Source organism: Arachis stenosperma, chromosome 10 (assembly GCF_014773155.1).
Source record: "Arachis stenosperma cultivar V10309 chromosome 10, arast.V10309.gnm1.PFL2, whole genome shotgun sequence".
Taxonomy (NCBI): Eukaryota; Viridiplantae; Streptophyta; class Magnoliopsida; order Fabales; family Fabaceae; genus Arachis; species Arachis stenosperma.
This window is the reverse complement of record NC_080386.1, coordinates 112,282,231-112,305,807: the sequence shown is the minus strand read 5'-3', so window position 1 is coordinate 112,305,807 and position 23,577 is coordinate 112,282,231. Positions and strand designations below refer to the sequence as shown.

The 23,577-nt window shown below is 31.6% G+C and overlaps 3 protein-coding genes across 4 annotated transcripts; 1 reads left to right on the top strand and 2 right to left on the bottom strand.

Moving 5' to 3' along the window:
* Positions 1-411: 411 nt before the first annotated feature.
* Positions 412-4,749, top strand: LOC130955973 (histidine kinase 5-like). Its single transcript, XM_057882990.1, has 12 exons — positions 412-1,304; positions 1,426-1,482; positions 1,581-1,808; positions 1,887-1,980; positions 2,069-2,275; positions 2,435-2,565; positions 2,642-2,691; positions 2,813-3,120; positions 3,204-3,307; positions 3,397-4,179; positions 4,306-4,473; positions 4,577-4,749. The coding sequence occupies exons 1-12, from the start codon at positions 582-584 to the stop codon at positions 4,697-4,699; spliced, it is 2,976 nt and encodes a 991-aa protein (XP_057738973.1). The 5' UTR covers positions 412-581; the 3' UTR covers positions 4,700-4,749.
* Positions 4,750-4,988: 239 nt separating this feature from the next.
* LOC130955972 (glutamate receptor 2.9-like) lies at positions 4,989-11,097 on the bottom strand. Its single transcript, XM_057882989.1, has 5 exons — positions 10,809-11,097; positions 6,776-8,124; positions 6,349-6,661; positions 5,852-6,258; positions 4,989-5,764 (listed from the first exon to the last, which is right to left on the bottom strand). The coding sequence occupies exons 1-5, from the start codon at positions 11,074-11,076 to the stop codon at positions 5,132-5,134; spliced, it is 2,970 nt and encodes a 989-aa protein (XP_057738972.1). The 5' UTR covers positions 11,077-11,097; the 3' UTR covers positions 4,989-5,131.
* Positions 11,098-15,666: 4,569 nt separating this feature from the next.
* On the bottom strand, positions 15,667-22,522 carry LOC130956444 (glutamate receptor 2.1-like). 2 transcript variants are annotated; one of them, XM_057883488.1, is made up of 5 exons: positions 22,214-22,522; positions 18,345-19,705; positions 17,897-18,209; positions 17,145-17,551; positions 15,667-16,487 (listed from the first exon to the last, which is right to left on the bottom strand). In XM_057883488.1, exons 1-5 carry the CDS (start codon positions 22,473-22,475, stop codon positions 15,903-15,905), a joined length of 2,928 nt encoding a protein of 975 aa, XP_057739471.1. In that variant the 5' UTR covers positions 22,476-22,522; the 3' UTR covers positions 15,667-15,902. The 2 variants fall into 2 exon arrangements, with proteins under 2 accessions (XP_057739471.1, XP_057739472.1); XM_057883489.1 differs by having other exon boundaries at positions 18,345-19,699.
* Between the last annotated feature and the right edge of the window lie 1,055 nt (positions 22,523-23,577).

Sequence of the window (23,577 nt, the reverse complement as noted above, 5' to 3'; positions counted from 1 at the left end):
TTGGTCTTTGCCCAATGTATGGATTAGCTTGTTTTCTGCATTACGATATCTTTGATACCAGAAAGTAGCTTTTGATCCTTATCATGTTCCTTCTCTTATGCTCTTTCTTCTCCTCAAACTTATCTGTTTGGTGGCTTCTTAAGTTCCCTAATCCTTGCTACTTTGAATTAAATGTTTTCTATTGTTTTTTCGGTTTTTCCGGAAGGTTGGTCAACTTGTCGCGTATTAAAATACTTGCATCAATTTTTCATAAACAAAGTCTTAAAAATTGTCATTGTTTACCAACATTAGAGTTCATATATATTTTTTTTCGCCTTTTTTCATAGATTTTATTATGAAATATAATCACCCTTGGCCTGTTCTTCCATGTAATTGCTGATGTGTGCTGTAAAGTGTAAATTGGCTCCTTTCTGATTTTAATATGGCCATAATGATTAGACTCACATTTAATTTTCCTTTCTTGGAATATTAATCTATTTCTACACAGAAAAAGCAAAAGAGTTAGTTGGTGAAGTTGCAACCGTATTGAATGATGAACAAATTGAATCTGTGTAGAAGAAAAGTCTAATCATTGTGCTATCATGGTGTGTGAGAAGGAGAGGGAGTGCATTGAGGAGATGGAAATTGAAATCCTGCCTTCAATGTGGCCTGAAGATATCGGAAGTGAAGTTGGAAAGCAGTTCAATATCGAAAAGCCTGGAAGGGAGCAGGATATGTTAGAGGATGTTACAATCATAGAGGAGCCAACTATAGCCGATTTCAAGCGCCTCATGGAGCTTACAAATTTCACTGAAAAAGGGTCTTCTCAGTTGGCATACCTCATGAAACATTGGGAGTACAAGCAGGCAAACGCAGTGCGCCTTCTGAGGGAAGAGCTCGACAACCTTAGCAAACAAAGGCAGGATGTTGAGCTAAGGAAGCTGGAGATATTGGAGGAGCACCGGTTCGAGGGAGAAAGATATGGAGGCGACAAAAGGCCGGTGTCTATATTGGAGGATGTTTATGACATATGGCAGGACATGCCGCGAAGGAAGAACAAGGTTGTGCTTCAGAACAAGAGAATTGACATAGATGCTGCTGAGTATGATACTGTTAAGTATTGGAAACAAAGGGCCTTGCGTTTGGAGAAATTGCTTGAGGCAAGCATCCAGAGAGAGCAGATACTCCAAGACAAGTTGCTTGAAAGGATCAACAACATTGAGAGGCAATCCTCACCTGTAGAAGAACTCTCCCAGATTCTCAAAAGAGCAAATAATTTCTTGCATTTCATCCTCCAGAATGCCCCTGTTGTTATTGTCCATCAGGTATTAAAATCTATGGTTTGAGGCACTGCTTCATGAGTTTTTCTGTGCTCTATGTATTCTTAATAGTTTGTTTTAGACTTATCAAGGGCTAATTCTTTTATGTATGTTTTTTTTTCTTCAGGACAAGGAATTGCGATACCGGTTTATCTATAATCATTTTCCAAGTTTGCAAGAGGAGGTAATAGATTATGTGCTGCAGAAAAATAATTTAACACTTCATTCTAATTGTTGACTAGATGAAATATCTAAACTCCTCGGATTACTCATATTTTTCAGGACATAATAGGAAAAACAGATGTGGAAATATTCACAGGATCTGGGGTCAAAGAATCTCAAGAGTTCAAGAGAGAAGTCTTGGAGAAAGGATTACCTGCAAAAAGGGAAATCACTTTTGAGACAGAGCTATTCGGATCAAAGACATTCTTGATATATGTAGAACCCGTGTTTAGCAAAGTAGGGGAGACAATTGGAATAAACTATATGGGAATGGATGTAACAGATCAGGTAAATGCTAACTTTGTTTTAATATTTCTTATGGTAATGGCAGCACACATGATATTTTACAATTCTCCGAAATTGCAGGTGCGGAAAAGAGAAAGGATGGCGAAGATTCGGGAAGAGATTGCAGTTCAGAAGGCAAAGGAAACAGAACTAAACAAAACCATTCACATTACAGGTATGAATCTGATTACTCAGCACTTTAGTTCAATAGTTTTTACTTTTAGATGAAGAAATCTTATTGTTTTCTCACTCCCTTTTAATAGAGGAGACTATGAGAGCAAAACAAATGCTGGCCACAATGTCTCATGAGATAAGGTCTCCATTATCTGGGGTAGTTAGCATGGCTGAAGTTCTTTCTACCACAAAGCTTGATGGGGAGCAAAGACAGCTCTTGGATGTTATGCTATCTTCAGGAGATTTGGTTCTTCAACTTATAAATGACATTCTTGATCTTTCCAAGGTTGAATCAGGTAAGAAATCTATCCTTGTTTCGTATCTTGTTAGTGTTAAGATTATATAACATGATTTATGCTATGTTGAGATTGTTTTGGAATTGCTTCATATACAATTAGATAAAAATCATGTTATTTTTTTTCTTCCCACCCTTGCAATCCTCTGCATCTACGTAGGAGTTATGAAGCTCGAGGCAACTAAATTTCGGCCACGAGAGGTAGTAAAGCACGTACTCCAGACGGCTGCAGCGTCGTTGCAGAAAATATTAACCTTAGAAGGACATGTGTCAGATGATGTACCAATTGAGGTGAGGACCTTAAAAATTTTCTTAATGTATACTTCATCGGTGGTACCTGCTTCATCTGATTGATGAACAATTGCAGGTTATTGGTGATGTTTTAAGGCTCCGGCAAATTCTTACAAATTTGATCAGGTAATAAACTTTATGTGATTGGACAATTAGTAAATTTGGAATGATTTTTGTAACTAAGCAGAGAAAATGTTAAAGTCTAGTTAATAGTCTAAATAATCCAAGTTTTTGCAATATTTTGCAGCAATGCGATCAAGTTTACACATGAAGGGAAAGTAGGTATAAACCTATATGTTGTTTCAAATATTTCAGCAACTCAAGCAAATGAAGATAGATACCTCTCAACACCTCAAAGTAGCAGTGCCCGAAATCTTCTTGATGATCAGAGACATGATCATCCTCAAGGCCAAAACCATGCATTTCATGGTGAATGCAGATCACCAATTAAAAGTGAATGCTCAGTAAATGGAGACACTGAGGAGCATCATCATTCGACAGAGCCAACGGTGTGGATTCGCTGTGATGTGTATGACACAGGCATTGGAATACCAGGTATCTATATTGTTCTGTTTGTTTAACAAACATGAGTAAGTGACCTTCAGATGAATAATTCTTTCAATGTTATAATGTGCCAGAAAATGCAATACCTACTTTATTTAAAAGGTACATGCAAGTTGGCACAGATCATGCTCGAAAGTATGGTGGCACAGGACTGGGATTAGCAATATGCAAACAACTGGTATAACACCATTTCCTCATTCTTCTTTTGATCTGAGTTATGTTTCATTAGTTTTACATATAATTACCAAATTTTCTAATTTTGAATAGGTTGAGTTGATGGGGGGTCATCTAACAGTGTCTAGCAAAGAACACCATGGTTCTACCTTCACATTCATACTTCCCTACAAGGTTTCAATAATTGAAGAAAATTCTGATGACACAGATGAACTCTCTGATATGGAGAATGATGAAGGTGCTTGTGATTATACAACAGAAAGTTTCTTCCAATTCCAACCGCGAACTTTAGGCTCTCTTTTCTCTTCCAATGGTTCTAGCAGAGCACACAAGTTATTAACACATAAGATTGGCTACACAAGCTCACATACTTCAGAGTGTTCATTCTCATTCCCATTCCCATTTCATGATATCATATCAAAAGGGACATGTTCTGTTCAGGATTCATCTTTAGTTGTTGATGCTCCAGAGATATCAGAATCATCAGCAAGTTCATCCGGTCAGAGCCGAGAAACAAACATCGAAAATATAGTTAGCAGTGATAAATATTGTCAAGATAAGGGTATTACAGATTCTTCTAAACATATGGTGGAAGATTCTGAAATGGATATAGCAACAAAGCCAAGTGAACTTCAGAAAACATGTAAGGTTCAAGGGAATGCAAACATGATAACTCAATGTGTTACTAGCATCTGTGCATCAGAATTAACCAGATCCACATCAAAGCCTAAGATCCTTCTGGTTGAAGATAGCAAGATTAATGTCATGGTGACACAATCCATGATGAAGCAGTTAGGCCATAGCATAGATGTTGTGAATAATGGAGCCGAAGCAGTGCGTGCCGTTCAGCGCTGCTCTTATGACCTGGTTTTGATGGTAATTTCTGGAATTCTCTGAACCTGTAACTTGTGCCTTGATCTGCCAACTTTGTTCAGCTGCCATTATCATTTTTGCATAGAATTTTTCAGTTTGTAATAATGATTTGATACTTGCACTTGGCAGGATGTTTGCATGCCAATAATGAATGGCCTTCAGGCAACGAAATTGATCCGGTCTTTCGAGGAAACAGGAAATTGGGATGCTGCAAGAAAAGTTTTAATGGAGTTAAATCTACCAGATCTAGATCATGAATGTTCTGGACCATCTAAAAAGCGAATCCCAATTGTCGCGGTGAGAAATTAATCTTCTTGTCCCCTTCCATTGTTGATTTGAATTCAATAAAAATAATTTTGGAAAGAAATGATCATTGTCTTATTATCTCATATGAATGCAGATGACAGCAAATGCTTTGTCAGAGAGTGCTGAAGAATGTTTTGCAAATGGTATGGACTCATTTGTATCAAAACCTGTAACTTTTCAAAAACTGAAAGAGTGTCTTGAACAATACCTAAGTTGACATCCTTGTAAATTTCTGCTTATGTATAAAAGAATAAGATCCTAGGAAAGTTTTGTAATGGATGGATGGTGTTCTCTTCCATCATTAGTGTCTACCTTAATTAGTTGTATAGGCCTAAAATATTATTTATCTTTCTTCTCACCAAAGTTGTTAGTAATTCTAAACGTGGTGCATGAATCTCTACATGTTAGTTTGTTAGATAGAACCAATTAGAGCATGAATGCAAGGACTGATGTATTTACTAAGACTCTTAAGAAAAAGTATATATAAAATTTGTAGCCATTGCCCATTTTGCACCATCAAATGGAAAATTCATATATACATTGTTACTAAACCTTGACCTGAACTAAACTGTCATAGAATATGTTTAATGCATGAGGTTTGTTACAAAATTGTTACAACAGTAATTTGTTAAAATCTGCCACAGATGTTCTATGTGGCTTGGGAGTTAGTATTATTGCTGTTTGTAGTGGCCACTTCTTGAGTATCATCATGCACCACCCTCATTTCTCTGTCTTGAGTCTCATGACCTTGATGAGTTCCATCACCATGTCGATCCGGACTAAACATTACTTGGTCTCCATAGAATGAAAAATTTGATTCTGTGTAGCTATAAGGACTTGAAGGGCAATGTGTACTTGGTGATGCCTCAGCTGAACCTATTCCATGATGATGAGCAGGACTACTAGCTACACTTGCATCTTGCTTTGCACTTTTTTTGAAAGTGTGAGAGCTCAAGTCTTTCTCATTGAAGATACTTAGCAAGGTTCCAATTTTTGTCCATATTGAAGTACTGGGCTGATGGCTTGACAGAATATGTCTATACTGATATAGGAATGTTGCTAAGAAGAACATGAGTGCTAATGCACAAGAAACCCCTATAACAAGAAACAGACCCCAGAAGCTTTCGAGTCCTAGACTCGCAGAAGAAACTTGAGCATTAGATTCTGGACAACTGCTTCCATTCAACCATGCATTCTCAATTGTTTTCATTTTGGCTCCTTGAGTCACATTCAAAATTGCCCTTGATATGTCTGCTACAAGAGGTGACGCTTTTGGAAACACCTATAGAAGGATGAGGAAATTAATCTCTGAAGAAACCAATATATATAGTTAAACAAATTAAACATAGAGTGATATCACAGAACTTACAAATCCAAAGCCACCAGTTTTAAATCTTGGCTCAATCATGGTATACTTAGAGCAGTAAATTTGAAGAAGGTGCGTCACATATGGAACTTCATCGAACGCAGCATCAATGCCACCATTTGCAGTTCCTTTTGTGAAGAGATCATTGCATTCTTCTGCAGATCTGTAAATCTTGAGCTGGCTTTCTTGGAATCCCAAATCCTTCAAGATTTCACGAACAAAAGAACCATCCAAATAACCAACATTCAACCTATTCTTTAGGAGTTGATGCACATCGGTAATAACTGGGCGTAATTGTTCAACTGTTAAGAGAGAGGTAAGACTTGCAGTGTAGCTTTGAACTAGAATTTGAACAACAAAAACCCATACTATCACCACGAATCTTCCACAGTTGCTTGCTACCCTCTCCCCTGCATAATCATTAAATATTCATATAGATCATCTATAATTGTATAAAACTGTGTTCTATTTTATCTGTTACTGTCAATGAGCATACTTACGATGGGAAAACACCATGGTTGAGAAGGAAAACCACAGGCTAGTGCCAATCTGATAAGAAGGAGGCCCTCTGAAATGATTGTTAATTCGGTGTTCAAGAACCCAAACAACGAATCCTATAAATACAAATGAACAAAATGTTGTAACCCAAAGGTCCCATGTCAATGGCTTCAAGAAGGCCCATGCATTCTTCTTTCTGTTGTCTCTTATTGGAACAACCATAGTCACACCAGATTCTGTGTACGGCAATGTGAAATCAACATAATTGGACCTGTTTGCCGTAATTGTTGTATCTCCCACCACACCATCAAACTTCTGCTCCATTCAGAAATTGTGAATCCATCATAACATATTAGGCATTACTTTCAAATATGATAGCCTAAGAATGAGATTTACCAATAAATAACAATAACAGAGCGAGAGCCTTACCCCATAATAAACTTGGTTGACCAAATCATCATAAGTTCCTGCCATCTCACCGTTGGAGTTTTCAAATGGAATCAAGTCAAATGAAAGGGCATAAGGCAAGGCTTCTACCACAGCATTGAAAACATCAATGCAGAACCCAGTGACCTTTGTAGAATTAGTAATAGGGTCATGGATTATTCTCACAAATTCAGAGTAGCCACTATCTTTTACTGGAACCCCTATCATTAACTTTTTACCATTTGTGGGAATCTGCCATCCCTTTGGAATAGAGTAAGAGTCCCCTGGCCATATAATTCTTCCTAGATTCTCCTTAGAAGTTGAATATGCGGTTGTTGCAGTTTTGGCATCGATACTTCTAATTAGTCCCTTTTCTGGCATCCAAAATCCGATGTTTTTTTCCCCGTTACCAATCACATTAACTATCTCAAATGCTGATGCTTGTAACTCCCCACCACCAACTAATTTGAAGTCACCACCAACACCTTTGAATCTAACATTTGACAAAGCTTCTCTCAGCTTCTCACCGTTTCGCGAAACGCCAAAGTTTTCAAGATCAGTCACATTGCTTGAGTTCTTGCTCACATTAGTGAAGCCAGAAAGGGTGCTGTCAAGTTTCTCAAGGGCCATGGCCAATGCGGTGGTAGCATCATAGGCCCATATTCCAAAAGCATTCAGATTGATATCAACAAGTGTTGGATTGTCTCTTAGAAACTGTCGTTTCCATCGAGCTCTAAAATCAAGAAACTGTTTAGTTCTTGGAATATAAGGCCTAACACCCAAGACACCTTCCATGGAGTCCATAACTGAAGAGTCCAACGAGTTGAAGAAATTAGCCATTCCATCAGTGACAATCCAAACATAACCTTGATCCATCATGCCAATGGTTTTGGCAATGGCAAAGAGACGAGAGCCAAGAAGGGGTGTCATGTGAACGACAAAGACTCTAGTTTGCATAGTCATGAGATTGTAGAGCTCTTTTTCAATGGCATCATCTGTGGCTGAGAAATCAATGGCAGACAGATAAGGAACACGGATGTATGCTTTTTGAAGTGAATTAGTTAACCATGGAATGAGTCCTTCGCCATAACTGTTGTTTACATAAATTGGAACCACTTCTTTCCACCGAAAAGCTTGGATAATGGCTGTTATGGCTTCCACCTGAGTTGAATCTTTCTGAGCAATTTGGAAGAAATATGGGGTGTGGAGTGATGAGAGAGAAGGGCTCGTTGCTGAGAACGTGACAATAGGCACGTGCGCTTTGTCTCCGAGGTTGATCACAAACATGGCTTCGGTTGTTGTAATTGGTCCTATCACAGCTTCCACTTGCTCATTCTTTATGAGATCTAAAGCTGCATGATTATAATATTCTCGTTAAATATTGATCAGTATCAAGTCACACGTGTCTAAAATTAAAGTTAGTTTTCGAACCCAAGTTAAGCCCATTTAATTTCTAATAATCATCTACTTCATTCTTGCACTACAAGCTAAGATATGAATTCAGTTGAAAGAGTAGAACGAAAATTTTGAAGCTAGTTCAATATATTACTATCTCCGGTCTGCAGAGTCTCCCGGCTGCACTTTCTCGTTGTCCGGTCTGACGCCTTCCGCCGACGTCGCCCAGCCTCTCCTTGTCCTATTTTGCGCTCCGTTGCAATGTGAGATTGCGCCACAGTAGTCGTGTGCATTTTCTTTCCGCTGCCCGCCAGCCGTACAGGCCCCATTGCAGCCTCACCGTACGCGGTAGTGTCGTCGACGTCCAAGCGCCATACGTTCGTTACTACATTTTCATATGCACGTAGATGGAGTCTATCTTGGATGAACCGCTTTGCATTGTGATGGCCCGTTTCATTCATCAACCATAATTCTTCTCATTCATATGTAGCCATTAATGGATAATAAACCAGATGTTCAATTCACTAACTATACTGATGGTTAGTCGAATACTTATGCGGCTAGTTTGATTAAGTAGTTCCTAATAACATATGCCGGATATTCAATTCAATAGGTATGCAGATGATTATATTAATTTTTAATTGAATGATTATTCTTTTGATTCGGTTTACCAATTTATTAGGTGTGTAGATAATTATCCCGATGGTAGGATTTAGAGAATAATTTGAAAGCAGAGTATTTTTTATTAACAATGAGTTCTAGAATTGATCCAATCAAGTAAATATTTTATTCCTAAATTATTTCTTAAATTTTAATATTAGAATAACTATCTGCACACATAATGAATTGAACATCTAGCTATTATTAATTGTACATGAATAAATCGAATCAAAATAAATAACCATCCAATTAAAAATAATGAACATAATTATCTGCATACCTATTGAATTGAATATCCGACATATTTATTATTCACATTGTTCAGTATTCTTATTATTTATCTATATTTTTTTTTATTTTATTAGACCAATTTTAAAATATATTGTTCATATTATTCACAAAAGTCATTGTTTACCTAGCAAAACCGTAATTGATTTTATTCACTTACACTGTTACACAATTAAAACGAAATAATGCATGACTCTCTTAATTATTAATTACCAATGATTTTTTTTCTCCCTTACTAGTTGACGGCTGTTATATATTGTTACCTTAACCACCAATGTTACTATTGAAACACGAGTATTATTATATTATTATTCCGTTGAAATGAAAATGGGACAGAGATACATGAGCTAGCTATACTATTGTTGAACCCCACCAAACATAACCTTAATTAGTAGGAAGAAACCAAAGACAGATCCAAGAGACCAAAGACTGTATAGCCACAACAATAATTTGAAGTCTAGGTTTCTAGCTGGTTGCCATAATCTCTATTCTCTAATCTCACACCACCCCGGCCTGTAGTTTAGATTTTTAGTTCCATAAAATATAATTATGATTAATATATATAATTTTGTCTCCATATGATAAACAAGCTGCCGGTGTTGATTTTTTCTATTTTGAAGAGAAATACATATTAAGGATATATGTTGTTTTTTGTTTATGGCATTGAATAATGACAGTGAAAGTAGTGGGACAATCACACATGCATCCATGGTGTGAGTCACCTGGAAGAGGATAGGGAAGAAGATAAGAAAGAAATACTAGAGTCTAGAGGTAGAGGACATGTATCTTTCACAGTTGCATTTATGTCTCTTTGTACCCATTGCCAGTGAATGAGTACGTACGTTGACACATGACATTATTTCTTACTACTATCATCTTAATTAATTAATTTTTGTCAAGTAGTCTAAACTTGGCACTATTCTTCATTATTAATTGGCTACTGGATTGCGTAGTAAATAAGACAACCGTGACTTACAAGAAAGTAGAAACTTCTCCGAAATTTCTATATTATAAAATGGAAAAGTTTAGGACAGTATTTTTATTAAAATTTGTCTAATATTTAACTATCAAAAAGAAAATGAATAATTTTATACTATTAGATATAATTTTATCACACTACTAAAAATATTAATGATAATAATTAATTGATAATTATAAATTACAAAATTTACTGATTCTAACACTCTTTTTATAAAATTTATAGATACAGTATACTATATATAAATCAAAATTACTCACCAATATTAACCATTATATATTTATGTATGTTAATGTCTAATTTTAATGTAACTCACGATTGTAATGTATATATCTAACATAATAATTATAAAATAATATGGGATTTTGTTACCATATTATAAATTATTAACAATTCAATACAAATATATCAGTCTATCTTATACGAAACTAATTTAAATTTATTCTCTATGTTATGCTTAAACATTATTCAAGTCTATCTTTACTCTCATTCTCCATCAATTTAATTTCTAAAGGAAAAGAAGAAGTTGTTTTTAGTCTTCACTACTGTCCTTGCCGTAATGCAAGGTCGTAAATTATTATTTCATTATTTTAAGAATTCAGTAGAGTGCAATTGGTTATTATATATGAATATGAACAAACAAAATACACCCAACAATCATAGATCTAAATGTGAAACATTGCATATATAAAGAGGCGAAGAGATGGAGCGAACCTTGAGCAGCAGCAGTAACAACGTTCCTTTGGGAATCCCTAAGAATAAGTTGGAGCCTGGTTTTGTAATGAGGATTAGAGACATAGAAATCATGGATGCACATTCTGATGCTGTTTAAACCCATTTTCCCAACCATTCCAACCCCAACATCAAGCACCGCTCCCACTTTCACTTCTCTTTCTGCCACTGCCGCCACACCCAACAACACAACCAAGTTCATAGAGTAAACAAAACCCAACAATTTTCTAACGTTGTTCTTCGTCACCATCTATAATCTCTTGCTTGCAAATAAAAGTTATTTCTCATAATGAAGAACAACACCATATCTTTATATATATTTAGTCCAGTCAGTCTTTGAAAAGTACTCATCCCATAATGGTCCTCCACTCCTTCGTACTACGTACGTCATAAATTATTTAAACACAAATTAATTATACAAGTAATACTATGTGTACACCAAAATCAGTCATCACGGTATAAAATATATGTTAGAATATAAATACACGTTAAAAATAAATTAAATTAGTGGCTGATTTTAGTATACAAATAATATATATTTTTGTAATTATACACCAACTGGCGATTAATTTATTTGTTCATTTAAACTTATGATACATAAACACTTTTTTAATTTGTCGTGTTCCGCGATATATTTTGAACATGATGACATGTATTGACACTCGTCCGACACATGTATTTATTATATCCAATCATATCTTAATAAAAAATAATTTTTTTTCGGACACATGTGAGCACACTTAAATATTATCACGTATCAACGTATTCTTAAAATAAATTTAAAACTAATATATATTATTAATTATTAAAATAAAAAATATTTTAAATATTTTATATTATTAAAAATTAAAGATAATTAAAAAATTAATTTATATTCTAACATCAATATATATATATATATCTCATATCTCTGTGTCTTATAAAAATTTTAAATTTGTATGTCTATGTGTTCCGTGTTATATCAATATATATATCTCGTATCTCTATATCTTATAAAAATTTTAAATTTGTATGTCTATGTGTCCCGTGTTATATCAATATATATATATCTCGTATATCTATGTCTTATAAAAATTTTAATATATAATATCGTGTTCGTTGATCACATATTTAAACAAGTATTGAGAGTTAAAAATTTTTTCTTGAGTATGCAATAAATAACAAACCCTTAAATTTAAGATATATTTTTCAGTGTCTTTGAGTTTATTATCGAATTTGTTGAACTTACTTTTTATAATAAGTATTAAACATTTAAAAATAATTTATTTTTATATTTTAAAGTAAATATTAATTTTTATCTCTTTTTATTAGTAAATTAGATAACTATATATATAAGTACCGTAATAAGTACCTAAATTTAAATAGAACTCATCAAATTTGTGATAAATTAATATTTAACTTTTTGGATAAAAAAATATCATAATATATATAAATTATTTAGAAAAATAAAAATAAAATATTTTATCTAATTTAATATTTATTAATTATTATGATAATAATAAATATTAAATAAAATAAATTTTAACTATTTTTTATTAATTTATTTTGATTATTAAATATTTCGAATAAATTAATTATTCGAGAAACCCATTACTTTTGTGTGTCCATCAAACCATCACTTTCATTCCTTGACATCTATATTTACAAATATATAATTATACAACTAACAAAAATATATATTATTGAAGAGAAAAAAACTGATATTTATTGAAGATATATAATAATATGATGAATTTGTTAGAACTGAATATAAAAGTGCCTTTATTTTTATTTCGGTAGAATTGACGCGGTACCTTATTCAATAAAAAATGGAAGTCTTCGTGGACTCTTTTCATAATTTATTATACTGAATAGATTGCACTTAATTATTTATTATACGTTAATATCATGTTTATACGATTATAACAGTATAACGAGTTCCTTGTCTAACAATTCCATGGTAATAGGAGTCGAAACAGGATAAAAAAACTGCACATACACTGTATAGTGTCCTTTCTTTCTTTCTTTCTTTTCATTCACTTTGACCAAATCAAACTTCAATAAGCCATTATAAAAAGAGAAACAAATTAAAAAAGAGTATTGTGATAGGGACAAAAATTGGGAAGGTGAAGTCAATGAGGAGGAAATTCAAAAGTGGGTCCTTTATATGTACAGTACATTAGTAGTTGCCACATACACCAAGCCCTAGATACATACACATATTACCATTGACATTGAAAGACAGAAATTGTATCTCTCTTACTCGGTGATTTTCACTCTTAACAACCCTTTTTTGACTTGTGAATACTTTCACAACTAGGTTTAATTTAAATAAAGGTAACCAATGTGTGTTTTCTTTACAAGTTCTTGTTGCGGAGGACTTATAAAAGAGTTTACTTCCAAAGGTCAATGAATTATTTCCATTTTCCAATAAGGTTCAGATCAAACCTAGTGTAAATGTGTAATAACTACTAACCACCGTGTGGATTGCATCTTAAAGGAATGAAATATTAATGAATATATAATACATAAAATTGAATTTTAATATCAAAATTAAAGATAATATTAAAGAAACAAAAAAAAATTATAACTTATTTTATTTAATATTTATTAATTATTACAGTAATTAATGAATATTAAATAAAGTAAGTTGTAGCTGATTTTGACTAATTTTTTTTAAGTTAATTGTGTAATTTGTATAGCCATATATATCTTATTAGCTATAGCCTATAGTGGGTAATTCTAATAACTGTAGTATAAATCTTGTGTACATATCTGGCGTTTAAGAGAATATTATAATAATTTAAAGGTGGTAACTAGTAATAATAATAGTATTCTTATTTTTGGAGATATATATATATATATATAGTCTCATAATTTTTCATAATCTAGCCACAAGCATAATTTTTAACAAAAGTAATTATAATTATGTTGAACTTTTCCTCCATTTTGTTATTGTACATAAAGATGAAAAGTAAAATGGAATCTTAGAAGGTGGATGTTACAATACTCTCTTAAGGTTTGGAGTTTTGAAACTCTTTTAAATTATTAATATTGTAATGTTCGTTGGCGCAATATCCTAGAGAATTTTATTAATGAAGTTTTTAATGTATATTGACAAAATTATTAATTAATTAATATATATTTTTTTGTAAAACTACCAATATATTAATTATAACTTTTAAAATATATTTTTAATAAAATAACAATTATGATTATTACAGAAAATTTTTTTGATGACTTACTATTGAAAATTTAATATATTCTATTGGTATATAAGTTATTAAAATTATTAAATTCATTTATAAATTCTAATTAATTAATAATTTTTATTTTTATTTATTTTAATTATTTATTTGATATTATAATTTATCTCATAAAATTTGAAATTTTTAAATAAATAATTTAATTATTTTAATTATCAAAATAAATAATTTATAGCGTATTTACCAATTTACACTATGTTTATTTATTTCGTTTACATATGTATATTTTTGTCAATTTTTATATATCTTGTTTACACATAAAAAATTATCTCGTTTATAGTATAAACGAGATATATGTATTTATAAATAATTAAATGTAATTTTTAAAAATAATAAAAATATTAATAATTTAAATCGGATTAAACTTTGTAACAAATTTTGCACAACCAACTTAAATATAAAAAATTTTATATTCTATGCCAATAGAGTTGTGATCTTCATTAACTGTGTCATCAAATAAATCACCTATATTTAAATTATATTTCAAACTTTTATACACTTTTATACACTCTCATGTGACAAACAAAATTTGAAATATATATAATTTAAATTTAAAAATTAATATTCAAGAGAGCACATAAAAAATTTAAAAATTTTGTCATTTAAAAATTTGAAATATTATCTGAATTGCTTTAGTGTAAATTCTAACTAATTTTATCTTAATAACTGTGTCAATAATAGGCAGTTAACGTTGCACTTATGTGCTTTTACAGTAGACGTGTTAACGTGTCCATATTTTTTATTATTTAAAATGGACGGTTTCTTTTCTATTATTTGAAACATTCCATTTTTACAAAATTTGGTCTAATTTAAATTATTAATATTTTTTATTATTTTTAAAAATTATATTTAATTATTTATAAATACATATATATCGTTTTATATTATAAATGAGATAATTTTTTATGTGTAAACAAGACATATGAAAATTGAAAAAATACACATATGTAAACGAAATAAATAAATATAGTGTAAATTGGTAAGTACGTTACAAATTATTTATTTTGGTAATTAAAATAATTAAATTATTATTTAAAAAATTTCAAATTTTATGAGATAAGTTATAATATCAAACAAATAATTAAAATAAATAAAAATAAAAATTATTAATTAATTAGAATTTATAAACGAATTTAATAATTTTAATAATTTATATACCAATAGAATATATTAAATTTTTAATAGTAAGTCATTAAAATAAAAAATTCTGTAATAATTATAATTGTTATTTTATTAAAAATATATTTTAAAAGTTATAATTAATGTATTAGTAGTTTTACAAAAAAATATATTAATTAATTAATAATTTTGTCAATATACATTAAAAATTTTATTAATGGAATTATCTAAGATATTGAGCCAATGTACATTACAATGTTAATAATGCAAAAAAATTTTAAAATTCCAAACATTAGAAGAATATGGAATTGGTCCCCATCTTAGAGAGATATATCATTAATTGTTCATCGAGATATATCATTAATTGTTCATCTAACTAATAACTTAGCTTGCACGAAATATGTGTCCTGAAAGCCAGGTCAAAACTCAAAAGGAATATACATATTAAAAGACCACAAGACTTGAATATACATATTATATAATATAATTAGTCAATCAATACATAGTAGCAGTAGTTAAAGAGACCGGGTCTTAGCTTGCCATTTCTAGATGGTTAGGTAAATCGGAATCGTCTCTGTACAAATACAAAAATGGACCCATATGGCCCTAATTAAATATTGGAATTACAAATTAAAAATATAACACAAACTATATATATTAATCTTCTTACGTCTAACTAATTAATAATAACAAATTAAATGAAGTAATTGCATCAGTTTTCTTGTTGAGATGGTTGACTATGCAAATTATTTTGCTCTACATTACTATTATCACTATTGCTGTCTTCACAAGGTGATCCTTGAAAGGAGAAGCTGGATTCTGTGTAGGTGGAAGCCGCATCTAAGCTATGATCATGATGATGATGATGACGACCAATGGTGCTGCTACTTTGATCGTAATTGTCTTTATCTTGTTCCTTAACTGAATCAGTACCACCTCTCCTGAATCTTTGAGACCTAGGGTCTCTCTGGTCGAAGATTCTCAGCAAGATGCGGATTCGAGTCGTCCATGTTGAATAATCATTATGGATGAACCACCATTGATGTCTATGATCATACAAGAATGTAACTGCAAAGATGAGGAGTGCTGAAATGGAAGCCAATGCAGCAATGAGAAATAGGCCCCAGAAGCTGTCTAGGCCAAGACTATTAGAAGAAGACACTGATGCATCTTCTTGCTGGCAACTACTTTGCTTCTCAAACCATGCATTCTCTATTTCTTTCATTCCTGGATCTTCAGTTACTTTCAGAATTGCCCTTGATACATCACCCACCAGAGGAGAACTTTTTGGGAATACCTATATACATTTGCAACCGTCCTTGTAATCAAATGAAATCTATATTTAAATATGACAATCGAAAATGTTTGATAACAAAAAAAAATTAATCAAAAATAGCTATAACTTAATTTATTTAGTATTTATTAATTGTTGTCACAATTAATGAATACTAAATAAGACAAATTTTGACCGTGTTTTTTTATCTTCTTGATATTATTGTATAACTATAGTAATTATTTTGCACATTTCGACGATATTATATAAAAATTAAAATTAGTTATTAATATAAATATATATTAAAATATAAAATATATATTAAAAATGAGTTAAACAATCCAATATGTATATCATATAACAATTGTTTTGGTCCCAATATATTTAAAATTGTTTTTGCCTGACAAATTAGTCTTTTCATGATTATTTTTAATTAAATTTTTAATATGTTTATTAGACAAATAATTTTTTATTAAATTCTATTATTATTCAATTAAATTAAAATATATCATTTTAAGATAAATTAATTTCTTTTAAAACAAAAAAAAAACAGTCTATTCAATAAGTCTAATTTAAAAAAAAAATTTAAAAAAAAAATTATTAAAAATAAAAATATTGTCTATTAAATTTTTAAAGATTAATTTTGATAGATGTTTATTCAAAATAATATATGTAACTTACAAAGCCAAAGCCATCGGTTTTAAATGTGGGGTCCACCATGGTATACTTAGAGCAATAGGTTCCAAGAAGAATCCTAATGTAAGGAATTTCATCAAATGCAGCAGCAATCCCACCGTTTTGACTGCCTCTGCTGAGAAGATCATCACATTGTGCTGTGGAATTATAAGTTATGAGCTGAAAATCCTTGAAACCAAGGTTGAGCAAGATCCCACGAACAAAAGAACCTGTATGGTACCCAACACGTGTTCTATACTTTATTAGATCATTTACATTGGTCACGGTTGGTCGAAGTTGCTCCACTGTTAGTAGTGATGACAAATTTGCTGTGTAACTCTGAGTCAAAATCAGCACCACAAATACCCATATTATCACAACAAACCGTGCAGTGTTGCTCACTACTTTTTCTCCTGATCACATTATTCATATAAAATTAAACTAGATTCTTAACTAATAAAGTAACTACTTAAAATGAATATGCTGTCTATCCAAATTATAGCTGAATGCAGAGAAATTATTAGTGGATATTTATAACAAAATTATTGTAGTATATGTGATATAAATTGATTATAATTAAAAAGTTAATTCTTTAGTTTAGTCTTAGAACAATAATAAAGAATTTCTCCGTCCTAAGATATACATGTTAAGTAATTGAGTCAAATTAGTCGATCTATAACCTCATTTAATTAGCATGTTTAATATTTAATCTGTAATAAGAAGTGGATAATAGAGAGTAGTGGAGGATGCATGCATACGATGAGCAAAGACCATGGTGGAGAAAGAAAACCACAAACTGGTGCCGATCTGGTGAGAAGGAGGGCCACGAAAATCTTTGTTGATGCGGTGCTCAAGAACCCACACTACGAATCCAAAGAACACGAAGGAACAACCAGTGGTCATCCATAGATCCCAGGTGAGAGGCTTTAGGAACACCCATGCACCCTTCTTGCTCTTATCTTTCACTGGCACCACCATTGATACTCCTGACTCTGTATACGGCAACGTGAAGTCAACGTACTTTGACCTGTTTGCTATGATCGTTGTGTCTGCCACCACAGCATCAAACACCTGTTTGCTTTAATTATTAATTTCATATAAAGATACTGCATACGAGTTTTCATTTATAATTTATTAAATGAAAAAGAATATATAATTTTAATTAGTCACTCACTCCAAATTAAAGAAGTACTTAATTAGTATTACCCCAAAATAGACCTGCATGATTAAATCATCATAGGTGCCGGCGCTCTCCCCATTGGGTTTTGCAAAAGGAATGAATTGGTATGGCAAAGCATAAGGCAAAGCTTGCACCACCGCTTCAAACACATCAATGCTAAAACCAGTTACCTTTGTTGTGTTAGTTTCACCATCATTTTCCACCTTCACAAATTGAGGCCTTGATGACACCGGAACTCCAATCCTCAGTTTCTTCCCATTGGTTGGTATCTCCCACCCCTTTGGAACTGAATAACTATCCCCTGGCCATATCATTGCTCCTAGAACATTATCATGATTATTATTCAAATCAGTTGTACTACTTTTTATTAGGCTGCTAAGATTCCTTGTTAATCTCTTCTGTGGTGTCCAAAATCCTATCACCTTTTCTCCATTACCATTTACGTTAATTATCTGAAAAGTTGCAGCTTCTAATTCTCCATTGACAAGGCCGAATTGGCCGGCCAGGCCGCTGAATCTGGTGTCCGATAAAGCGTCCCGCAATTCTTCACCCCTCTGAGACACTCCTATATTGTCAATCTCACTGAAATTGCTGGAAGCATTATTCATGGTGTTTTGAAATCCGGGTTTTGAGTTATTATTATTATTAGCCCTCTCAACCGCGCTTGCGAGCGCGGTTGAGGCATCATAAGCCCATAATCCAAACACATTGATGCTTGCATCAACCATGGCTGGATTGTCCTGCAAGAAACGCCTCTTCCAACGTGCTTGGAAATCAACAACCCTTTTGGTTTTGGGAACATATGTTTTCACTCCTAACACACCTTGCATCGCTTGAATATCCGAGGCGTCAAGAGAGGCCAAAGTATTAGCCATACCATTGGTTACAATCCAAACATAGCCTTGTTTCATCATTCCAATCCGATCCGCAATGGCAAAGAGAGTGGACCCAGGATTCCCCACCATATGAACAACAAAAACCCTAGTTTCCATGGTCATAAGCTTGTAAAGCTCTTCTTCAATGTGATCAGCGGTGGCGGAGGGAGAAATAACAGCGAGGTATGGGACCCTGATATTTGCTTGTTGAAGGGAATTGGTTAAGAAGGGAATAATGGCGCGGCCATAGTCGTTGTCGATGTAGATAGGAACTGCTTGTCTCCAGCCGAAGGATTGGATGATGTCGCTTATGGCGTGTACTTGAGTAGAATCATTTTGTGCAATTCGAAAGAAGTAGGAACTGCCAAGCGAAGTTAGAGAAGGGCTTGTTGCGGTGAAGGATATGATTGGAACGTGAGCTTTGTCTCCAAGATTCACAACAAAGCTTGCTTGCATTGATGTTACTGGTCCCATTATTGCTTCCACTTTCTCCTTTTTCATCAACTCTACAGCTGTATGTGCATAAGAAAAAAAAAAAAAAAGGATGCATACCACATAACACTCCAAAGAATAACTTTACTCACATATCTTCATCGTATTTATATCAAAATATAACTAAAATATTACTAAGTATTATACTAATCAGTTTAATTGAATATATTTAAATCAATAGAATCAATTATATTACTAATATAAAATATATAAATAAGTTAAATAATAATAAATTTTATTCAATTCTTTTTAAAATAATATATAATTTATCTTACGTGATGTGTTAACTTTTAATTAATTGATATTTTAATTTTAATTATTAACTATATTAATAATTTGAATTGCTTAAATTTAACTAGACTTAATATTTGAACTATAATAGAATTAGTTGTAATTAATTTGTTATAATTCATCATTATATATATTTAAAAGCATTAATAAATAGTCACAAAAAAATAAAAGCATTAATAAATAAATCTTTCTCTTCAAATTTTTTTTCCTCAAACAAAACAAAAAGTGTAATCATGATAGATATTCAATTAATTTCAGTAATAAATAAAATTGAATCCAAAATCAGGATTTAAATATAAATCTCAGTAATAAAAAAGAGATGAAAGAAAGTAACTAATTCTTCCATGATTTAACAATAAAATAAATTATCGGTGAAATAAAAAGAATGAAAAATTAATAGAAAATCTTTTAATTTTAATATTAAAAAAGTAATAAACATGGAAACATTAAGAGGTTTAGAGTGTAAATGCATGTTGAAGTGAACAATGATCAAAAATAAGAAATTCAATCCACCCAGAATCATAACCGTTATGTTGAGAGAGAGACTTTGGTTTTTTTTTTTTTTTGGTTTGAAGTTTGAATCAAGAAGATTTGGAGGATGTTGTTAAAATATTAACCAATCAAAAATTAAACCATGTCATAAATGATAAATTATATGTTATTTTAAAGAAGATCTAGTAGTATTTATCTTAAATAATACATGTATTCATATATAAATATATAATTATTGAATTTGATTATTAATTTTAATATTTAAATAATATTTTTTATTTAAATTATAAGATAGATTTTAAATGTAAAAATATCTTTACAATTAATTTTAATTTATTCTTCCACAATTTTATAATCATATATATCATGTAGTTTACAAGTACGTACGTACTATTAGTTAATTAATTTTATAAAGTCAAATGCTAGTGTATATATAGTATATTAATTAGTAACTTGCACTGCTTCTAAGCTCGTCTTTTTCAAGCAAAAGCACTTGCTTAGTGGAGGGTTTAATTGGGACAAAACTGGAGGTTTTAATAAGCCAGACGATCTTGTAAAGTTTTAAGAGAATATTTTCCCTCAAAAAGAATATTCTTTGGTTATTTATTTAAATTGTAATATATGAAGTTTAAGTATTGTTATAATACAAGTCAACTAAACTATTACATATCAATGTTAAGTATATACTAAAATATGCTGTGATTATAAAATATATATTAAAAATAAATTATATATATAATACACACATATATATATATATAATTTTAGTGATTAATTTTGATAAATGTATAATATTATTTATTATATATATTCTTAAAAGGCTGCTTGATTTGGAAATTTTGAAGTAAACACAGTCGGGACAGTGATATATAACGACTGGAGACTATATACACAATTCATATATTTTCTTCCTTATCTTTGATTCGAGCTAGCTAATATCCCTTTAACTTCCTTCTGTCTTAGTCATGGCTCATATACATGCATATGCATTGCCGTGACTCAAATATATGATAGGTTCCATCACCAATTAAAATGACTTGGTCTAATATATAACTTATGATGAATACTACTACAATTAGTTAAGTAGTAATCCAAGAGCTGAAGAGGTCTTAGCTTCTCCGTACATTATTTCTCTCTCTTGTTTGTTTTTTTTTCTCGTGCTATGAATATCTCTAGTTTATATATACACGCATTTGATTAGGCTTTTAAATTACTCATTTACTCGCTAATAGTGTCATCCCTCCTTGATATATATATATATAGATTCAATTCTAACAAATACGGGCAGAGACTAAGAATGAGATATTATTAACTAGTCCTGTTATAAAATGGCCTTTAGTAATATTCCAAAAGGGAAAAAAATAAATTAATTAAAATTAAATGAAAAAAAGAACTCAAAATTATATATATTCTTCTACTCTATCAAACTTATTGTCAAAGAAGCCCATTACCCTTGCATTCCCTTTTTTTTCCCTTTAAGTATCTATAAAGTAATTGAAAAACCATGAAAGTTTGAACGTTTCTTAATACTCAAATTCCTAACGGTGTATGAGAGGAGTATATATAATAAGAGAGGTTCATCTCACATAAATGATAAAATACATCTTCACAATGCAATTATTAGCAAGCTAATCAGAGTATATAATATTAAAAAGAAAAAATTGAAGTAATTGAAAATTTGTACGTACATACATGTAAGCTAATAAGCAAGATATACATATGCAGCTAATTGAAAAAATATGTACCTGCAGAAGCAGCGGTAACCACATCAGTTTGAGAGTCTCTGACATGGAGGAGCATCCTGGTGTTGTAATGAGGATGAGCATCATAGAAATCCGAAAGGGACATGTTGATGCAACTCAATCCAATCTTCCCCACTGTTTCACTAAGATCAAGCACTACTCCAACATTAATCACGGTCTTCTCTGCTGATGATGGACAAGGCCACAACAACATAAAACCCATAATAACAATCACAATAATAATATGCTTCATCCCTTTCATCATTTAAACTACATATGGTTTTGAAAAATGAGATCCAGAAAGAAGGGGGGTTGCTTCATATATATCGATGGTAGATATATTATATACATACTGCCATATATAGTGCTAAGTTTTACTTTCCAAAATCACGACCTAGATATAATGTGTTGACTTTTTTTTTTCTCTGAGCTGTATATTGTTTGACTTTGAATTATATAACCTTAAATGAATTACATGCATGACCATGCCACAACATGATTTTTCATTTTATTTTATTTTTATTCACCTTCATACTCTACCAAATCAAAAAAGACATGTCATTACAAGAAAAATGTTGAGTATTGTTAGATTTTTCGCCAAAAAACGAACAAAATCTAACGGTAATTAAGTTATCGTCGAAAAAAAATAGATAGTATAAATTTTGCCAGTAAATGTTTACTATCATAATTTTTTCGTTCGACGATAATTATCGTTGGATTCTGCGACGGAATACCTGCTCGAAAAATTTTTTGGTTATCGATGGATTATTTTGACAGCAATGCTGGCGCCACAATATGTTATTTCCAGCACTATTATTGTCGGATTATTTCCTCGGCAAATCTAACAATAATGTCAATTTTTAAAAAAAAATATGAAATAAATGGTCAATTTTATTTTTTATTTAAATTTATTTTTTACATAATTAATGGTCAATTTGTAAATAATAGAAATTTATTTTTAAAATAAATAAAAAATATTCAAATAAATTACAAACCAAGTAAATCAAATAAATATAATGAAATAATAAAACGAAACACTAATCACTAAAGATCCAATTAGTCTTCGTCGTCGTCGTCGTTCTCCTAGGCGATGTTGTCTATGTGCCACCAGCAGGGATGATGCCAGCGAGGTGCATATGAGCCTGGTATATCTCCATCTAAGCCTCCATCCGCTGAAGCCGCTCCAGCTGCTCGCTCGACTCCAAGCTGAGGTAATTTGTGTCTGTCATGCGTGTGAGGATCTCCTAATACCTCTCCCGATAATCGTTCAGCTTCTGAGCCTACTAGTGAAGACTGCGGGTGAGCTTCTACATCTGCAGCCTCAAATCGATACCTTCCTCGGACTCGATGGCTCTACTGGTGGTAGA